The sequence below is a fragment of the Lynx rufus genome, unplaced genomic scaffold, assembly GCF_022079265.1.
Source record: "Lynx rufus isolate CCGP_SWC_20201006 ecotype Redwood Valley unplaced genomic scaffold, mLynRuf1.p SCAF_10, whole genome shotgun sequence".
NCBI lineage: Eukaryota > Metazoa > Chordata > Mammalia > Carnivora > Felidae > Lynx > Lynx rufus.
The window spans coordinates 490,063-510,398 of NW_025814824.1; the positions used below are offsets into that span (position 1 = coordinate 490,063).

General features: G+C 42.1%; 2 protein-coding genes across 4 annotated transcripts in view; one reads left to right on the forward strand and one right to left on the reverse strand.

The window, feature by feature from the left end:
* Positions 1 to 20,336, forward strand: part of CENPP (centromere protein P) — a 229,886-nt gene that overhangs the window by 84,076 nt on the left and 125,474 nt on the right. The window lies entirely within an intron of this gene.
* On the reverse strand, positions 9,098 to 11,258 carry OMD (osteomodulin). Its single transcript, XM_047100503.1, has 2 exons — positions 10,319 to 11,258; positions 9,098 to 9,405 (listed from the first exon to the last, which is right to left on the reverse strand). The coding sequence occupies exons 1-2, from the start codon at positions 11,256 to 11,258 to the stop codon at positions 9,098 to 9,100; spliced, it is 1,248 nt and encodes a 415-aa protein (XP_046956459.1).

Below are 20,336 nucleotides of genomic sequence, written 5' to 3' on the forward strand. Positions count from 1 at the left end.
AGACTGGGTATTTTACTAGTGACATACACAGCGTGATATTTGTGTTTTGTGAATTACGGCCTCTCTCCTTGGAAAGTTAGCACTGGTGACAATTCCTTTGGCACCCATCCATTGAGTGAGCGTGCTGAGCGCCACTTTTCTACCAGAAGTACACAGGTGCACTCAGACCTCTGAGAGTCCAGTTCTCCCAAGAAGGGTCTCCCCTGTTGGCACTGATCTTGAAGGAGTTAACTTCTTTGGGCCTCAGTTTCTTTATCTCTTGGACTAGAATCTAGTTCCCACAGAGTTTTTCGGCCTCAGCACTGTTGAAGTCTTGGAGTAGGGGTGTCTGGGTGGCTCAGTCGGTTAAGCATCTGACTCTTGATTTCAGCTTAGGTCATGATATCAAGGTTCACAGGATCAAGCCTTCTTGGAATTCTCTCTCTCTCTGCTCCTCCCCTAGTGGAGTGTGCGCCTGGGCACTCTCTCTTTCTGCCTTTCAAATAAATTAAAAAAAAAAAAAACAGAAATCTTGGACTAGATAGTTCTTTGGGTTGCGAGTTGTCCTTTGCATTGTGGGGCATTTTGCAGCATCCCTGCCCTCTGCCTGCTAGATAGCAATAACATCCCTCCACCCCCACCCCCGTCAGTCATGACAACCAGTGTTGTCTCAAGACGTTGTCCCTTTGAATGACCAAATATCTATTTCTTATATATCACAGTACGGTAGTCCATCATGTGGTCCTTGAACGTGGATCCCCCTCCTCACAAGAACGCTAACAGTTAAAAGATGCTGAACTACTGAAATCTCTACAGTCATTGATAGCTGTTCATTCTCTCCTTACATCGTATGCAGCTGTCTCCCAGGGCAAGGCCAGTCAGTTTTGCAGGCTTCTGTGTGATCTGGTCAGGTTCCAAAAGCAGGAGTGACCTCAGCAATGTCAGGCTTCACCCCTTCTGGTGTAATCGAGCTCAGACCATTTCCCTTGATCTGAGCCTCTCTCGAGGTATCAGTGTAATAATACTGGATTTCCCTCATTATAGGACCCATTTATTCGTTTCCTTACTGCCTTTTTTTTTTTTTTTTTTTCGCTCTTACACCCAAACTTTTCCACCTTTGGAAGGGATATTAGGTTCAGCCACTGCGCTGATCTGGATCACAGGCCGCAGTACTGGTCTAACAAGCCTGTCCCCCTCAGTCCCCTTCTGTTCAGATAAGGATGCAGAACTAGCGGTTCATCTTTATCACCAGGCAATACGGCTGCATTCACCCTTAGCCCTGATTTTGCAGATGGGGTGAAGCATATCCTGCCCCATCAGGCCCCTAAGAATTCTGACGTAAAGATTAAACACAGGGTTACAGTTTCTCAGTTAGGAATCATCCCTGCTTCCAGACCTTCTAGTTGCAGCCCTGGTCTCGTGATGGGGGGGATAAAGCAGAGGCGACTTGGGGAAGAAAAGACACGCACCTTCCTCTTCAGAGGAAGCCAGCCCTTCGTATTTCTGCATGGTCCACACCCCCCCCCCCCCCCGCTGTTTTAGATGGCCAGTGTTTTCATTGCCCATTCCAGTTCTCTACAAAAGTAGTTCTCTAAGGAGCATCCGGGTGGCTCAGTCGGCTAAGTGTCCGGCTCTTGATTTCAGCTCAGGGTCATGATCCTAGGGTTGTGAGATCGAGCCCCACATCAAGCTCTGCACTGACAGTGTGGAGCTTAGGATTCTCTCCCTCTTGCTGTGTCCCTCCCCTGCTTATGCGCGCTCTCTCTTTCAAAACAAACATTAAGAAAAAGTATTTTTCTAAGCTATTTCTCTCTGCCTGTTGTTGGACATTATCAGCTCTGCAGTGAATTTCCCGGTCTGAAGAAATGACAGTTAGGCTGTGTAATATCTTCTGTTGTGGTTTTCTGTATCACTCTGAGTGTTGGCATCTACCACCATGCCAGCAAAGTCCAGTCCAGCGTCAGTATCTCTTCCTGTCAGGACCCATTTGTATCCCCAGGGCTACCACAAGTCTGTTCCCAGCCATGTTCAGGCCCTTCCCATCAGGGGCTCTGCCATATGGCGGCCTGTGGTCTGTGTCTCTCTTGTTGACAGGCAGGACAGTTGATATTGACATTTTGTGCCTCAGAGGGTGAAAGAGATTCTAGATTCAGCCCATCTCTGCACTGCTGCAGTACCCCTATATGCACTCATTTTGTGGGCCCAAGTGGCCATCTCTAGGGAGCACATGGAGGTAGCTGCATGTTGAATCTGCTCATCTTCCAAACCAGGGGGGCGTGTCTTCTGATAGGTATCGACATGTCCAACATCAATACACTTCTAAAATTCATAATTATGGGGGCATGTCGGTGGCTCAGTTGGTCAAGCATCCAACTCTCAGTTTTGGCTCAGGTCATGATCTCATGGTTCATGGAATCAAGCCCGGCATCAGGCTCTGCACTGACAGCATGGGGCCTGCTTGGCATTCTCTCTCTCCCAATCTCTCTCTGCCCCTACCCCACATGTGCTCGCTCTCTCGTTCTCTCGCTCTCTCTCTCAAAATGAATACCCGTAATTATTTCCATAGGGCTGTGCCCTATATGGGCATTCCTTCAATAGACCAGGATTCCGTTACCCTCCTGCCTGACCATATGGTTGGATATTGGCCACTGCCCATGAGTCAGTAAAAACCCCCACACAGGGTTTCTTAACATTGTTCAGTACTTCCGTCACTGTTAGGAAGACAGCATGCAGTTCACACCGAGCTGGTCGGTTTTTGTATTCTTCTGTCAGTGGTGGCCTTCCAAACAGGATGTTGTCCATTCGCCGTGGACCTGCTGTCCTGTTGTTGTGTACGGAGCTGCTGATAGGGCTCCATCCACTTGATAGTGGTCCAGCAGCTCCTCGGGCAGTCCCAGAGTCAGTCCTGTGGGGGGTGGGAAAGAGACCTCCTGCTCCTAGAACGTCCTCCCTTACTCCCCAGGAACTGCCACCCCCAGGAGGGGGCTTCTCCAGCATCATCCTAGACATGGCATTTCAGGGTTCAGGACCATTTTCTGTCTTTCAGTCTTAGGGGTAGCTTCAGTTAACGACTCACAATAGCACAGTTGTAAATGCCCTTCAAAGGGAAACACTCTCGTGCAGAGTTCCCACAGTGAGCACCAGGCGTGCTCACCCGTTCCCGCCCAGGCCCCATCAGAGGCTGCACAGAAGGCCACTACACCGAGAATTGTTCCTTCCGGTGCATTCATCCAGATGGTTGGCCAGAGAGGCTCACCCAACTCTGGGAAGCCCTTAGGTTTACCCGTCTATTAAAGGCTGTCGCAAAGGATTCAAATCAACAGCCAGTGGAAGGAGTGTGCAGGGTGAGGTCTGGGGAAAGCACGGAGCTTCAGGTGGGGCACTCTCCTGACATCTCCTTGTGGTCTACCCAGAGCTCTCCTAACCCTGTCCTTTTGGGTGTTTATGGAGGCTCATCACATAGTCATCACTGACTAGTCATTGGCTGAGTCAACCTCCATAAGGTCTCTGGTGAAGGTAAGGGTTTGAGGGGGACTAAGGATCTCTGGGTCCTCCTGGCAGCAGCCCCTGCCTTTGAGCTCATTAACATAACATAACAGAAAACACCGTAATCACTCTGTGTACTTAGGAAATCCCAGGGGTTTGGGGAGCTGTGAGCCAGGAACTGCATCAAGACCCGGTGAGTGTTTCTTATAAACCACAGTGTCGTACCCTGGAGGGCAGCATTGCCCCCACTGAGAATCACGGACTTACTCGGTATCTGTCTCCAATTCCCATCTCCTCTTAAGCCTGAAGCCTAGTCATGTGGTCCAAGAAGATAAAGTATTTAGGAGACTGAGGAAGGGGAAGTTATGACTTGGTGTGAGGAGTGGTGAACATTAGACTTGTATACTTGTACTCATGAGCTTAATGTTTCCAACGGGACACAAATCCCCACGTAGTGAATTCACAGCCCAAGCGTGTACAGTAATCTCCATGGCACTGTGACATTTACGTGCTAGGCATAGTTACATTTATTTAGGAAATTGGAACATACCAGAAACTTTAGCTTTTTGAGCTGTTATGGTTTGATTTTGTATCCAGCTGCTGTTAATATTTTATTTCCAAGATTTAGGAAAAAAATGGATTTGGAATCAGGAAACCAGGGAGTTTTAGTTCTAGCCGTCCTTGGGGTCCTATGAATTCTTTGCAACAAAGTATACAGGAGAGACAAGGTTTATTCCTCCTGTTTTCCCCCTTGGAGCTGGGTAAGTGTGTTACATGAGATGCACACATCTGTGCTTTAGTTTAGTTGTCCCAACCCCGGGAATAAAGGGAAAATGTGCAGGTAATGTGCAGGCACAAGCTAGACACTCCCAGCCAGTTTCATTGTGAACAAATTTATGAAATAAATTTATCCTTTATTTTTATGTCTTTTCTAAAAGCTAAATGTAGGGGCGCCTGGGTGGCTCAGTCAGTTGGGCATCCGACTTCGGCTCAGGTCATGATCTTGCGATTCGTGGGTTTGAGCCCCCATCAGGCTCTGTGCTGACAGCTTGGAGCCTGGAGCCTGCTTCGGATTCTGTGTCTCCCTCTCTCTGTCACTCACACTCTGTCTCTCTCTCTCTCTCTCTCTCTCTCTCTCTCAAAAATAAATAAAGCTTAAAAAAATTTTTTTAAATAAATAAAAAATAAAAGCTAAATGTAGACTATGATTCGTAACTAACCCTGGGTTCATGGAGTGATTCGGATTTATTAGTTAGTGGTCACAAATGCTCTTCAGCCTAGTAGCTAACCCATACTCCCCCCCCCCCCCCGGTTGTAAATATCAAATCAACTGGTTTTGTTTGTAGCTGTGATAGATAATTGTGCAGTCTTGTGCTAAAGAAGTACTTACGTTATTCTTCAGTTTCTCCTAGGGAAAGCATTGGATTTTGTTTTGTTTTTTAATGGGAAATTCTTACTGTGGGTATGAGTTCCTCAGGGCCATTTTTGAGTAGCAAAAAATGGTTGTTACCCTGCCTCCTCATTGGGCCCTGCAGCTGGATGACCCGTTCACACAGGCACCCCTTTGGCGGGAGGAGGCTGAGCAGAGTTGACCTCTTCTTCCAATTAGGCTGGAAGAGTGTGACCTTACTGTAGCCAGAGGAGCCAGGTGGCAGAGGGCCCAGCCAGGGGGTGGAGGGAATTCGGTTCTGCCCTGGCAGGCTGTCCAGAGATGCTATGGAAAGCTGAACTAGCAGATAGTGACCTGGAATATGTTTGTTTGGGGCCTATGGTTTAAGTACCCTCTCTTCTCTCCCTAAGAAGACCCTTAGCGAAATCTTTCTTGTCCACTAATCTTTTGTACAGATAGAATCAAGGAAGGAACCCCCAGAGATGCTGGCTGCTTTCTGGGGTCTCTGAGAAGGCACCCAGGTCTGACATCAGGGGGCACACAGATGGAGCAGCCTGCTGGGCTGGCTGGGCTGAAGTACTGGTTGCTGCTTGTCTGGTACCTGGAACTGGCACGCGCTTTAGTAAATGCTGTGTCGTATGTATCGCTTCTCTTTATGCTTTTAGTAGCCCCGTGAGAACCGGCTTTCTTGCAGGAATGCGCAAAGGGAGGCTTCAGAGCTCCCTCTGTACCTGACCCACAGGCATCTGGCGTGGACGACCGGGTCTGGCTTCTGCCAGAGCTCATCAGATTTCACATTCCTTGTTTTGGATTGCTAAATTGTGCAATTCTGTTCTTCACAAAGGCTGCTGTCTGAGGATTTTTAAAAAATCAACTTAGAAAAAAATCAGTTTCGGTTTAGGAGGATATAAACAGAAGCTCCAGAATTCTGAAAACCAGAACGTTTTATTTCATTTTGTTTTCAAGCAGTGCAAGAGGTGAAGGAAGTAATTGCCACATACTTATATTCATCTCACCTCAGGAGCTTGTTCCTCCCACTCCTGGCCATAAGTCCCTGCTCACACATCACAGTCCCACCTCTTCTTGAAATTTGAGCTACTTCTCCAAGTCCTGGCCAGAAATAGTCGGGACATCTGTGCTCACATCATCTTTATTTGTTACTGCCACGTTAGCATTTTCTTTCTTCCTTCCTTGTGTTGGAATGAGTTGATCTTTCTTTGTTGTAGTTTTTAACAGCTTTATTGAGGCAATTCACATCCCATACACTTCACCCTTTTAAAATCTGTGATTCAGTAATTTTTAGTATCTTTAGACTTGTACAACCATCACCACAGTCAATTTTAGAACATTTTCATCACCCCAGAAACATACCCTCTGCTCATTAACAGTTACTCCCCACTTGCCCACTCTTGCCCTCGCCCCAGCCCCAGGCACTCTGTGGTCTTTCTGTGTCTATAGATCTGCCCCTCTGGATACTTCATACAAATGGGATCAGGCAGTATACAGTCTTATGTGACGGAGTTTTCACTTAGCATGGTATTTTCGTGGTTCATATATGTCACAGCATGATGTATCAGTACTTCTTCTCTTGGCTGAATAATATTCCACCGTATGGATGGACCACATTTTATTTATCCATTCATCATCTGATGGACATTTGGGTGCTTTCCACTTTTTCACTATTAATGGATAGTGCTGCTACCAACATTTGTTTCCAAATGTTTCTGTGTTCTGTGCCAACATATGTGTTCATTTCTCTTGAATCTATGTCTTGGAGTGGAATTGCTACGTAAGTGAGTCTAATTTTTTGAAAAATTCCCTGAGCAGCCGTACCATTCGACATCCCCACCAGCAGTGTGGGAAAGGCTACTTTCCCTGCCTCCTTGCTAATACCATCTGTTACTTGTCTGTCTTTTTGATTCTAGCCATCCCAGGGAATGTGAAAGGGTCTCTCATTGTAGTTTTCGTTTTCATTTCCTCGATGGCTTCTCATAAAATTTTAAATTGTTTTAGGTTAGAAATATTTATATCATTTTTATCTCCTGAAACACCCATAGTACTTTCCAATATTTGCTCATAATAAATATTTAAATTTATGAGCCTATTTTTTAAAGTTTCAATAAAGGGGGAGGTGGTCCCTAAATTTTTTTTTTTACCTCTGTTGAAAGTGTGCTTTGTCCATATTATTAGCATTTTGCTCTGTTACCCTCATACTTGTATCTTGTGGTGTCACAGATGCACATGTACTTTCTGTCTTGTGCCTTCATTGCAAACTCTATGAACCAAATGACCTCATGAATGTTCATTGGACTGTTTTTTGTGTTCATTCTGAATTGTTGAGCCTGTCCTTACGGACAGGTGGGTGTTCTGTTTCTGCTAAATGCTGATAACCTACCCAAAGAAATAAAGAGCATTAGGGGCTTCCTTTTACACTTTATCTCCAAGACTCACCACTTGAAAACTCCTAAAATAGTTTTGTCTGATGCTTGCCTGTTGTCCATATTGTTACCGTTTATTCTTTGGGGTCCCTGCATAGGTAGCTCCCATCTGTATTTATTCTTCATCTGAGGAACTCTGTGAAATGTTAGCCTGGTAAATCGAGAAAGGTCATCACAGAAGCTCCATCATCTTCATTATAAGGCATACTTAAGATACTTCAAAATAAAAGAATATATAATAGATGCTTCTAAGGTTTTACAGAAGACATAAAACTTGTCCAAATTTTAAAGGAACTCTATTCAAATTTAGTGCTAATTAAGTAAATGTTGGCTGATACACATATATATTTCTAATATATCATGCTAGGAAGATGTGTTTTAATAATGCTGGCATATTGTTGTGTGCTAAATTAACCTTTTGAGCAAAGCAGTTATTTATTAGCAATTCTTTATGTAACTACAACACAAAAAGACTTTCTGTAGTGAGTTTACTATAAAACCATTTATCTTGGGGCACCTGGGTGGTTCATTCGATTCAGTGTCCAACTTCGGCTCAGGTCATGATCTTGCAGTTCGTGGGTTCGAGCCCCACATCGGTCTCTGTGCTGACAGCTCAGAGCCTGGAGTCTGCTTCAGATTCTGTGCCTCCCTCTCTCTCTGCCCCTCCCCCACTCATTCTCTCCCTCTCTCTCGCTCTCTCTCTCGCTCTCTCACTCTTTCTCTGACTCTCTGTCTCTGTCTCTCTCTCAAAAATAATAAACGTTAAAAAAAAAATTTATCCCAGTTAAAATGGAAGACATTGTTTTGGACAGTTGCTGAAATCTGCTAAAATATGGATTGTGATGAGATAATTTGGTGGTTTTTAGTTATCCAAATGCAGATTTTGTTGCCTTGGTGCTCTGAGAGAAAACAAAGACCAGTTGATTTCATGAAACTACGCGTCTTAGATCCTTAGTAGAATGGCTTCTTTTGAAAACCAGAAGTATCCTCTGTTGCTCTAAATGGTAGGGCCAAAGAGATGGATATCCTGGTGGTAAGATTTCACACACAAGTGTGAAAGTTTTTCTGGAGGCCAGGTTGAAGAAAACAACTTACTCCTAAATGAATGGCTGCCCATTACATGAATGTCACTTGGGGAGTCTCAACACTGTTCTCCTAGTGATTCAAAGCAGAGGGCCTGTAGTTCTCAGCTTCTAATGCTATTGTTTTCATCACTCTTAGAACAGTTACTTTTACTTGAGATGGCATACTTTGTTCTCAGCTTGATAATACTGTTATGTTGAAAGTTAAGGGTTTTTTTTTTTTTACATTTTATTTTATGTATTTTGAGGAGAGAGATTGTGTGCGTAAGCACGGGAGGGAGGGAGGGAGGGAGGGAGGGAGGGAGGGAGGGAGAGAGAGAGAGAGAGAGAGAGAGAGAGAGAGAGAGAGAGAGAATCCCAAGCAGGCTCCAGGCTGTCAGTGCAGAGCCCGATGCAGGCAGGGCTCAGTCTCAGGAACCATGAGATCATGACCTGAGCCAAAATCAAGAGTTGGACGCTCAACCTACTGAGCCACCCTGGCACCCCTAAAGTTGAGTTTTTATTCCCACTTGTCATTCTGATTTATATTTCTGAAGACTTGTATCATTTTAAGTAGGTTTGAACCTTATGTAATGATGCAGATGTTACCAAGAACTTAAATTCAGTCTGATCTTATACTAATACATGATTCTAGATATTATTGTAAGCTACCCATGTTTAGTTAAGTTTATATTGAATAATGTATAAAATCATAAATGTATACTTATAGTTTCTTGTCATTCTTAACTTCCATAATAGTGAGGGTCAATGTTTTCTTCTGTTTCTTCTTGTTCTGGACCTTCTTGTTGATCATCACGTTCTTCACTATCTTCATCACCTTGAAATCTCCTGAAAACTTGGGTCTTCAGCTGTATTGTTTGACCATCAGTGCTTCTTTGCTCACCATAATAAATAGTGTGTAGAAGAGGGAAGCAGAGGGAAATGTATGAGCTTATTGGCTCTTTTAGTTTATTTTGGTCCATACGAATGTATGTTAAATGGTGGTAATGTAGTGGGTCAATAGATGGACACATCACTGTAACATTGATATCTGAAAAATACAAATTAAAAATTAATCTTGCTGCATTACATCTAGAATCCTACATTGGATTTTGTTAAAATATGAGATATAGTTTTATTACTTAAAATACTTATAGGTGGGATTGTGTTTAATTAGTTTTTATAGTAATCAAATAATAAAGAAAATGAAACGACAAATGAATTCTATATTATCAAACCAATGATGGCTTTAAGAGTATACTTATCTTAATGAGCACAGAATAATGTATAGAATTATTGTTATACAACTGAAACTAATATAGCACTGTATATTAACTATACTGTAATTTAAATTTTTAAGAAAATGATGGCTTCGTTGGCTATTTAATTATTTAACAAATATTTAAGTGATAGTTATTAATAGAAAGAATCTCAGGGGCGCCTGGGTGGCTCAGTTGGTTGGGCATCTGACTTCGGCTCAAGTCATGATCTCACAGTTCATGAGTTTGAGCCTCGCATTGGGCTCTGTGCTGACAGCTCAGAGCCTGGAGCCTGCTTCTGTCTCTGTGTCTCCCTCTCTCTCTGCCCCCACCCTGCTTGTGCTCTGTCTCTCTGCCTTTCAAAAATAAATAAACGTTAAAAAAAATTTTTTTTAATTAAAATAAAAAAAAAACAACCTCAAAAAGAAAAAAGTGAAAATCACCTGGAGTCCCACTACTCAGGATACTCCCCATTTTTTCATGTACTCTACAGTACTACTTCTCAATGCTTCAAGTGATGAAATTTAATATAAAAGAGTATAAACTTTATAGCACACCTTTCTGAGGCCACCTTCTGCCATTTCCCTAGCTACTTCAAATCAACCATTTTCAGCAATGTGTAAAGCATAGAGTTTTTGAAGATTTGTTCTTTAAAAGGTCAGAATACTATTGTTTGTCTTTAAAAAATAATGAAATTTTACATACGTTCAATTTCGTTATTTTCTAGGTATAGGTGTTGTAAATTCCTTGGAATATAGAATGCTTGTTTCAGTTTGTTGTGTCCAACATTGAGCTCTATAAGGTTGGAAAGATTAAAAATATTATATGGGATGTCTTGTAGTTTGTTGTGTGACATTCGTAGAGCATTAAGTTTTGGAAGTTCACTGAAGTAATTTTCTGGTATGGAAGAAATTGAGTTATTTTCTAAAGACAGGTACATAAGTGAAGAAGGCAGACCAGGAGGCATGGATTCTAATCTGTTATTACATAAGTTGAGCTGCATTAATTTTTTCATTTTAGCAAGTATGTTTTCTTGTAACATGGAATCTTCAAGATGATTATAACAGAGATCAAGCATGGTCAAGTTTACTAGCCCGTCCATGGCATTTGTCTGCAATCTGGAGATCTCATTGTAGCCAAGAAGAAGTCTTTCCAAAGACTTGGGAAGAGGAAATGGAAATTCTTCTAAGTTGTTATGCTGTAGATGAAGTTGTAGTAGATTTGACAACTTAGCAAACACACCATAATCAATCTTTTGAGATGTAATCTTATTGTGGCTGAGATTGATTTCTTTAAGATAAGTTGCATTGATGAATGAATCTGCAGTCACAGCCTCAATTTCGTTGAACTGAAGGTAGACTTGCTGTACGTGAGCTGGGACACGCGGGATAGTCTTGAGTTTGCGATTGTCACAGTACATTGATGATGGAAAGTTGGGTGGGCAGAAGCATTCAGTGGCACAGCCTAACATGTACGGATGAAAAGGAACTTGATAGTCCTCATTCTGATGAAACTGAAATTCTGGTTGGTAGACATCATCTGGCTCTTGATCATAATCTTCATCCCATTGATAATTTTCATATTGGCAGTATACTTTGACTCCAAAAAAGCAGAAAAGGACACATGCTGGACTTAAAAAGCCCATGTTCTTTTTTTTTTTTTTTTGTCCTATTACAAGGAGAAAGGAAATATATTGTGGGAAAAGTGACTAAAACTTAGAATAATTCTTATATAAATTGACAGTTACATAAAATGCATAATATCTGTATCTGTACTGAAATAAAAGAATATCCAGAATGAACAGGCAATGCTGAAACCAAAATTAATGTTTAAGTACCAGTAAGGTGGTATCAAAAAAGTCATGGGGCACCTGGGTGGCTTAGTCCGTTAAGCATCCTACTCTTGATTTCGGCTCAGATCATGATCTCACTATGATGAGATCAAGTCCCACGTAGGGTGGAGTGTGGAGCCTGCTTGGAATTCTCTCTCTATACCTCCCCTGCTCATTCTCTCTCTCTCTCTCTCTTTTTCTCTCAAAATAAATACACCTTAAAAAAAAAAAGTCACACTTTGCATTGTATCAGACTACATAACCATCTTTTAAGAGAATCCAAGTTTGTCTTGCTTGCTGTAGATTTACAATAATAACATGATCTCTCTCAACCCCACAGCTGGGTACCCCCTCCACTAAAAATGCTGGGTGTTCCGTATCTATTTGGCCCCTTCAGTGGTGGTCACTGCCTATGAGAGGAGAGACTCTATGTCTTACTTAATATTAACCAACACTTTCCCACTTCTCTTTTCTGTTTCCTGATGCTCTTTTCTGCCCTTAGAAGAATATGAAACATTCCACTTTATGTAAGAGCTTGAGATATTAAAAATAGCTATCATGTTTCCTCTTAGTGTTTTCTGTCCAAACCTAACCATGATTTCAAATTTTCCTCCACAAAACCATTTCCAGGACCCAATTATTTTGCCTTTGACTCTACTTGAATAATTGCTTCAAATCCTAAATACAACATTTACAGTCTGCAATGTTTTAGCCTCTAATAGGTTATTCTATACACGTTTCTTTCTTTCCACTAATGTTTTTATGTTAAGTTCTAGATAAACAGTATTGACAACAAACCGGTCTCCCAGGAGTTGAGGTGTGGTGGAGAATCAGAGATGGGCAGTACAGGGAGTAGGAGGGTATGTGGAGTAAGATTTAAAGGAGGGAGCTCTCAGCTCGAGAAACCCTGTTAACTTCAAGTTGTGGCAAGTGGTGGATGGTGTACTGGACAAGGAACCTGAAGACCGTTATTTCAGGCTGTCACTTGTGATGGTCACGTAACATAGCTGCCTCTTGCCTCATCAATAAAATGAGAATTGTAATTGCTTGTCTGCTTATATCAACTGGTCGTTACAGTCATGTGAGGAATGTGTGTAAAAGTGCTTTGCAAATTAGAAAGTGATCCAGATGGAATAAATTTGTTACTTAGGTAAAGGTTAAAGCAAAAAACAAACAAACAAAAAAAACCAAAAACCCTATCTCTTTTGTTCTGAGGCTATTTTTCTGTACCATTCTTATTCAGGGTTTCATGAGAATTAATGTCAAAAGGTTACCGTGTGTCATGATATGACTTATCTCTGATTCCCCCAGAACAGTACTAGCCATTTTTCATCATTGGGATAATTGAAAAAGTAGTTTCTTAAATCATGGTCTCTAACAGACCCCATTTGAGAAAGTCTCTCCCAGACTCTAGCATCTAGTTTCTTGTTTATTTTCCTGTCAGAAACTAAAAATGTGTAGAATGTAATCATGTGTTTATGTGGGACTTGAAGGCGTTAGTTAAGTAGAGTCAGGGACCCTTGATCTTTTGTTCCCCTCAGTGGTATTTCCTGCCGTGCACCCACACACCGTGGGCCTTGTCATTTCCAGTGTGCAGCTCCTTTACACCTGACTTGTCTTCATAATTTACTCCACGTATTGATTCCAACTGCAGTAATTCCACAGTTTCAGTGGCACCTAAATACATGGATCCCACTGTGTTCTCCCTGCCCTTCGCTCATACCTTCCAGTGTACTCAGGTCCTCTTAGCAGCCTGGACCCGCAGCACTGTTGCCCCCTGTCTGCAAATGCCCTAGGCCCGCTGGCCCTTTCATCCTCATCCTCGTCCCATGAACTCCAAACCTGGTTCCTTCAGTTATCCATCTACCCACAGCCTGACTCACGCAGCAGAGTCAGTGTGGAGAGAAAACAGACCACGCCAGCTGGTCTCACTTTAAGTTCAAGAGCACTCGATGCTGCTCAATGACATCTCCTTCTAGACAAGCCTCTAAAGCCTCATTCCCCACTGGTTTTGGATGATGACCTTGCTGTTGCTGCCTTTTTTTTTTTTTTTAAACTAAGAAGATAGGATGAAACAATTGTTTATTCATGTTTGGTTTGTTATCCCTACCTACACAGTATGCCAAAATAGCAATGGTTTGATCTTTTTTTTTTTTAATGTTTATTTATTTATTTATTTTGAGAGGGAGAGAGAGAGAGAGAGAGAGCACCTATGCATGGGAGGGCCAAAGAGAGAGGGAGAGAGAATCCCAAGCAGGCTCTGTGCTGTCGGTATGGAGACCAATGCAGGGCTCAAACCCACAAACTCTGAGATCATGACCTGAGCTGAAATCAAGAGACGCTCAACCCACTGAGCCACCCAGGCGCCCCAGTGGTTTGATCTTTTAAAACAATCTGTGATTCTGAAACTCAGTTTTCTTTTACAAATCTAAATAGACTCCATGCATTGTTGCTTTTTGTCCATGGGATTCATGGAAGATGAGGCATTTGAACTGGAGTCTGAAGCAATATTAAGGTTCCCAGAGAGGAAAGCAGGGAGAAAGATTTCCAGATAGAAGAGATGAGCAAAATGTGTAAACAACACAGAGTAGGGCATCTGGGAAATAGTGGCTAGCTGTTGAAGGAGCAGTATAAGACTGTTGCAGCCAGTCTGGACCAGAATTTAGAGGGCCTGAATTCTGAGCTGTGGACTCTGCACTCAGGGAATGAGCACCTAATTTAACGTATTCATGTAGTCAAGCCTGGTTCTCACACTTAGGTGGGAAAGAGTCCTGGGGGGAGTGTGGTCTCATCCCAGAGGGCAGTCACATGGTGCTGGGAAGCTTGGGAGCGCCCTGTAGCCTGCCACCGTTAGTACCTGTGCTAGATGTGTGTGAACACGGCTAGTAATCCACATTACAAATATGAGTAATTAGTTAGCTTGGTTGAGTTAACTTCAGTTAATGGTTGTCTGGAATTAACGTCTGGGGGTGAGGCATTGTGCTTGGTGGGGGAAACACATGGAAAGAGCAAACAGCTTATGGGGAGACACAACACAGCAAACCGATTCTCAGAGGGCAATAAGGCTCACAGCAGAGACCCCACTGGCCATGGGCACAGCGGCTTAACCCTGCTTGGGACAGACAAGGAAGTCTTGGTAGCATCATTTGGTCTAATGTTGGGAGTTTAGCAAGAATGGGTATAGAGCATCCTATACATTTTACTCACTAGTTGAAAATATTTTATGTGTTAAATTTGTATATTTTATTGTACTCATTATAGTAGATCATATTAACTTTTTAAAGTCCGTGTCATACTTCACTTCAGTCTCACTGCACTAGGGGTTTTGCTGTTAGGTTGCCATGCCTCACAAGGTAGAAGCCGAGGGACAGAGATGTGCAGGTGGGGGGCAGGGGTTGGAAGCTGACTGTTTCACAGATAAACTTTGAAGTGAGCATTGCTCATCAGAGCTCTGAAGTTCATCCTTGTATTAAGAACATTAGCAAGAAATAAACAAAACAAAAAACGTTAGCAATAATCAATTAGTAACCTTACATTTGAGAATTAAAGTCATGGCTCTAATCAACAATTATGAGAAATTATTGGGGAAAAAGGAAACCTGGATGATACTTTTGATCCTGCACTTAATTGCATACCTTCGATTTCAAATCAAGACCTTATGATGGGGTGTCTCTGAAAATAAAGGGTTCTTTAGTGTTGCCAGATTTTGGTCTTGGCCACCTGTGCAGACAGGCTTTCCCTAAGGACAGGTTGTCGTCTTAGTCATCCCCTGAGGACCTTGGCTCTGTAGCCAAGTATAGCCTGGTCCCACTTCCTTTTGACCAAGTCCAGTTTTTTGGTCTGAGATCAATCCTGTCTCCATGCATAGGTCCAATATTTTCTGTTCATCTTAACCTTCAGCTTCATCCCTGGTTAGTTTGCCTGTTAAAATTGCCTCTACTTCTGTTTATCCAAATTTTCCACTCAACTGATCTCTTCCCAGCCATTTGCTAACCATGTTTTTATTACTTCTGCCTTTTCACGTGGTACGGTTTATGCCTTGTTCCCTATGGGGCAACTCATAGCAAACCAGTACATTCACTGTCAGTTCTCCCATTTCCTGACCTAACTTCTGGCAGAATCTAGTACAATGCACAGGTGTATAAGCGCTGAAAGGTTTGTTGAATGGAGGATTGGATTAGTAAATTGCAGATTACATCTTGTTAGCGACGCTTGTCCCTACTAATGCTGATTATTTCTAGGTGTTATTTTGCCACAGTGGTTTTTTTAAATGGACACAGTCAGAGAGAACATGGCTGTTCTCTCCGAGTGGTGTCTCCATCACAGCATGCTATTCCCATTACATAGAGGAGTAGAAAAATAACAGATGTGAACGGGAAACTTTAAAGCAAAGGAAAACATATGTCAACCGTTTTTTTTTTAAATATCCACTAACGTGAATTTTTTGTATTATGGCTACAAATGTTTCTATGTTGTAACATTTCTCTTAATTGGGAAAAAGTACTTGTGTTTTCATAAGAAATTTTTAATTAAAATGAGATCAAACTTTGCTCTGGAAAGTGTAAAGTAATTGGAAAGGCTCACTGCATTTTATCATTTTAAAGACTCAATTACGTCATTGGTATGCCATACAAACTAGGGTCTAAGAAACCAAAGTGTTAGTATATGACTCAGATTTCTTTCCGAAGCAGTTTTAAATTTAACTCTATAAAAGTGAAGCAGTATACATCCCTGTTAACACCCAAGGCCTAAGGAAGTAAGAGTCTTTTGCTATTAGAAATATGAACATTTCAATTTTTTTTTAGCCAGAATACATTTAAATCTTAATTAACTGAAACCCAAAAAACTATTTCCTTTAGTGCTAGATACAGCACTCACATCTTCCCTTTCAGGCAGAGACAAATGAAAGCAAAACCATGTTACTGTCAAGGATCTGGTCAACAGAGAAATTTTAAGAAAATGTCTTGGAAATTTGTACAAATATCCTTCTTCCCTGTCACCCTGCTCGGATGTATGGCTCACAGACATTTGCTAGTTTCTGTCATTTAAAGTTGAGAGAGGAGGAGACAAAATCATTCCATTAACCTGAGAATCTTTCATTCTGAATAACAAACAAGAAAATCTAAACAAAGATTGTTTATTGGGTAAATATCAAGTTAGAAAATTAAAATCACTGTTACCACTTCTTTCTCTGAATATTTGTGCTAATCCGAGTTTTAATGTAGCTTTTCTCAGATACTGTTCTTTCATGATGGCTGCCGGCTATTTTAATGTTAAACAAATCAAATCTACTTAAAAAATTTTTAACAGTAGGAATACTTTCTTAAAACATTGAAAATTATTTTATCGTCATACCTGTTGAGTTTGCTTTAGTTTTCAGGGGTTGATGAATTTGCAAATCCTGTAAATTGAATCAGATATTCCTAAATTCTTTAACTGAGTCTCTTAAAAATCCACAGTGACTGTGTGTCCAGACAGGGCTGTCCTTGAATTACTGTAGCAATTTAAGCAAATATAATCTGCTTGGAAAACACTTGGCTTGAATTAAAATTATGTATTTCTTTTCATTATCCAAAACTTTGTGGATTCAAATTGAGATGCTTGTGCTGTGGGTCAGATTTATGTGGCTTACTTCCCCCTCTTTTCCCCTTAATTTTGGTTTGAGGTGTGGCAAGAATTTCCTCTAATATGAAAGGCAAACAGAACTAAATGAAACAGCATGTACTGATTACTGTTTTTATTTTCATTTTCATGCCAAGGAATTCTCCAAATTAAGGTCCCCTGTGACATGGAGCTCAGCTTCTCAGCAGTTTAAGGTGGAACTCAGAGCCGTCTTGAAATGGCGCTTGTCTGAACCGTTATGTTCACACTGCTGCTTCCCTTTATGAAGACAGGGAACCAAGATTGGAAACATAAACATTCCTCGATAGAGTAATGTCTGTCTAGTTAACTTTTTAAATGAAGGAGTTTGTCATTAGTGACAGATTAAAGATAGGACTTTTCTACACAGAGAATTTTATCTTCTTTTCTGTTTGCTATCCCCATTCTCACCTTCCTCCACTGGAATGCCTGCCGATAACCTTTGAAACAAAAATTAATCTGGTGACAGAATTTAGTGTCTTATACTCAGAAGGTAGAACTCTGATTTGCCTGTTTACAGTAGCACAAAAAATATTTTACAGTATCGACTGAGATGGAAATAGAAGCTTCTGTTGACCAACTACTGTTGCTTTTATTTTGTAGATGTAGAAAATCTCATTTCAGTGAGTTGTCTGTCCTGAAGAGTAGTGGTAGAGTAGCAGTTAACTGCTTAAATGCTACATTTTTATACTAGTGTTTTCATATTTTCAGCAGAGAGTTAACTTGTATTTCTTGGCAGTGAACTTGGAGCTCATTGTTTAAAGTTTGTACAAAGTAATAAGGTAAAATGAATCCTGGAATTTGTTTTTGTGTCCTCAAGTAGTGTTTACCGTTAGATTTTTACAAAGAAATCACCAGATTTATTTTCTTGTACTTCAGGTTTTTTTAAAGCTTGCTGTGTTTCAAGTGATGCTTGGCAGTATTGTAAAAATCTCATCTATTATTTGAGACACTGGTATGTAAAACATGGCAGACCATATCTGGGCCAAGATTTCATCTTGTTACTGATCTTGTCCATATGTTTCCTATTAGTCTTTGTTCTTAAGGCTTCCACACTAAGGAAGAGAGAGCAAATCTGTGTAATTTTTCCAAAAGTCATTGTATGTACCCTCACAGTTCTTTTGGAAGATAAACTTTAAATTGAAAATTTAATTGTTCTATAATTCTTCATTTAACACACTGTGATTTGAATTTCTGAGTAATTGTGTTGTTCATCTTCCTAACAAATGTGAAAAGAATGTGTATCAGTCAGTAGCTAGAGCACAGAAAATCACACGTGTCTAGGAGATTTGAAAGAAGTGGACGGTGTCCAGGAGGCATGGGTTGGGGGCAGGGGGATCCGGGGAGTGCTGGCTCAGTCAGGCCTTAGAGGACAAAGCAGAAGCTGTAAGTGATGGTCATAGTTCACGGTTTCAGGCTGGTGGTTATAATTGCAGCAGTTTGGAGACAGAAGTCCACTGAATCCGTGAAAAGTCTAAGTTATAATCTATGATTTTAATTTAATTGAGTAGATATAGTATCTTCATAGCTGAATAGTGCTGGCAGAGAAAGGTCAGACTGACACCTGCTGAATTGTGGTAATTAAGGACTGTTTTCATTACATTCATTCAGCTAATACTTATTGAGCACATGCTTTGTTCAAGGCAATTTTAAGTGTTAGGTACTCAGCAGCAAGTCCCTGTTGTCAGGAAAAGGAAGATAGAAAATAGATGAAGTGGTACCAAGTGCAGTGGAGGAGAATAAAGCAAGATGGGGGGTTAACAGGAATGACACGGGCACAGGCCAGCAGTTCTGACGCTCCTGTGCACACCTGTGTGGCTGATGGGGGAGCCAGATGTCCCGCTGCTGGACGGAAGGTACAGACAAGCAAGGGGAGGCAGTGGGAACGACACACGCAGCGAGGGGCCAGAGCGGAGACCTCAGCATGAGCTCACGTTCGGGCTGCTCACACACAGCTGGCGCCAGGCAGACATGTTTCTAGACGTGTGTGTGCACACGGGCCGGGGTACAACACCTGTCTCCTGGCTCTGTCGGCTGGGAGCGCGGAGAAGCAGTGAGTGTCCAACAGCAGCAAACAGCCAGACCTTGGCCTCAAACACCATTCTCCAGTAAAAGAAACCAGGCTCCTTGAAGAAATGACTGATTGCAGGACTGGGACACGGAGCATTCACGATGAGCTGGGAGCACCTATACCACCAGGAAGCAAGAGATATAGGAAATCTCTGTACCTTCTCAGTTTTGGTGTGAACTTAAAATTGCTCCAAAAAGTAAACGTCTGTTAATAAAAGGTTTAAGAAAGGAAGCTACTATTTTAGATAGTTTTGCAAAGACCTGAATATTAGTGAAGGAGTAGGCCAAGTTGGTATCAGAATGGAGAAGACAGTATGGCCGGGGGTGAGTGATCTGGGCAGGGAGGGTATCCTCAGAGAGGCAGCCAGGACCAGCGTCTAGGTCTGACATGCTTGGAAGCCCCAGCCTCACAGCCTCCCACATCAGATCAGTTTGGGAGGCACATATGACCCTTCGCCGACGAACTGCCTCCATCAGAGCGACCATTCAGGGAGCCCTTCAGTAGTCTGAACACTAGACGTCACACGTGCCCGGCAGACAGAGTCCATCTTTGTGCATCTGCCCACGCTGACTGGCTTCCATTCTTTTCCCATAAATGGTGGCCCCATCCCAACTGCACCCACTGTCTGATGGAAGCCAGAAGTCTGGGAGTTCTCTAAATAGTGCATCCCAGAGTGTGGCGCAAGAGCCATCCGTGTCTGAATTTGCAGGGGCTGCTGATTTAAAGTTCAGGTGGCAGCATCTCCGTGCCTTGGACCTGCAGAATCAGAAGCTCTAGACGCAGCCCCAGGAACTTACACTGTTAGCATGTGTTGCGGGTGCCGTGGAAACTTGAGAACCACCGGTCTCACTGTCAGATTGGGTCTGCTACTTGAGCCCTCTGTGGTCTAGCACAGGAGTATCTTTTTGTTGTGTCTGTGCCTCGTGGTCTTCCTGCCACCATCTTTTTTCCAGTGACCAGCAACTCTCCCTGAGATGTTGCAGTAGTGTCTTGACTTGTCTCCCTGTGTTCACACATCTCCCTCTCTAACCCATCTTTCAATTTATTCTCTATAAAAGTAAATCTGACTGTACAGTGCTTCTGCTTAGAATCCTCCAGTGTTGTCTCATATTTTAAAATAAATTCCAAAGATAGGGGCACCTGGCTGGCTCAGTTAGTAGAACATGTGAACATGTTTGGTA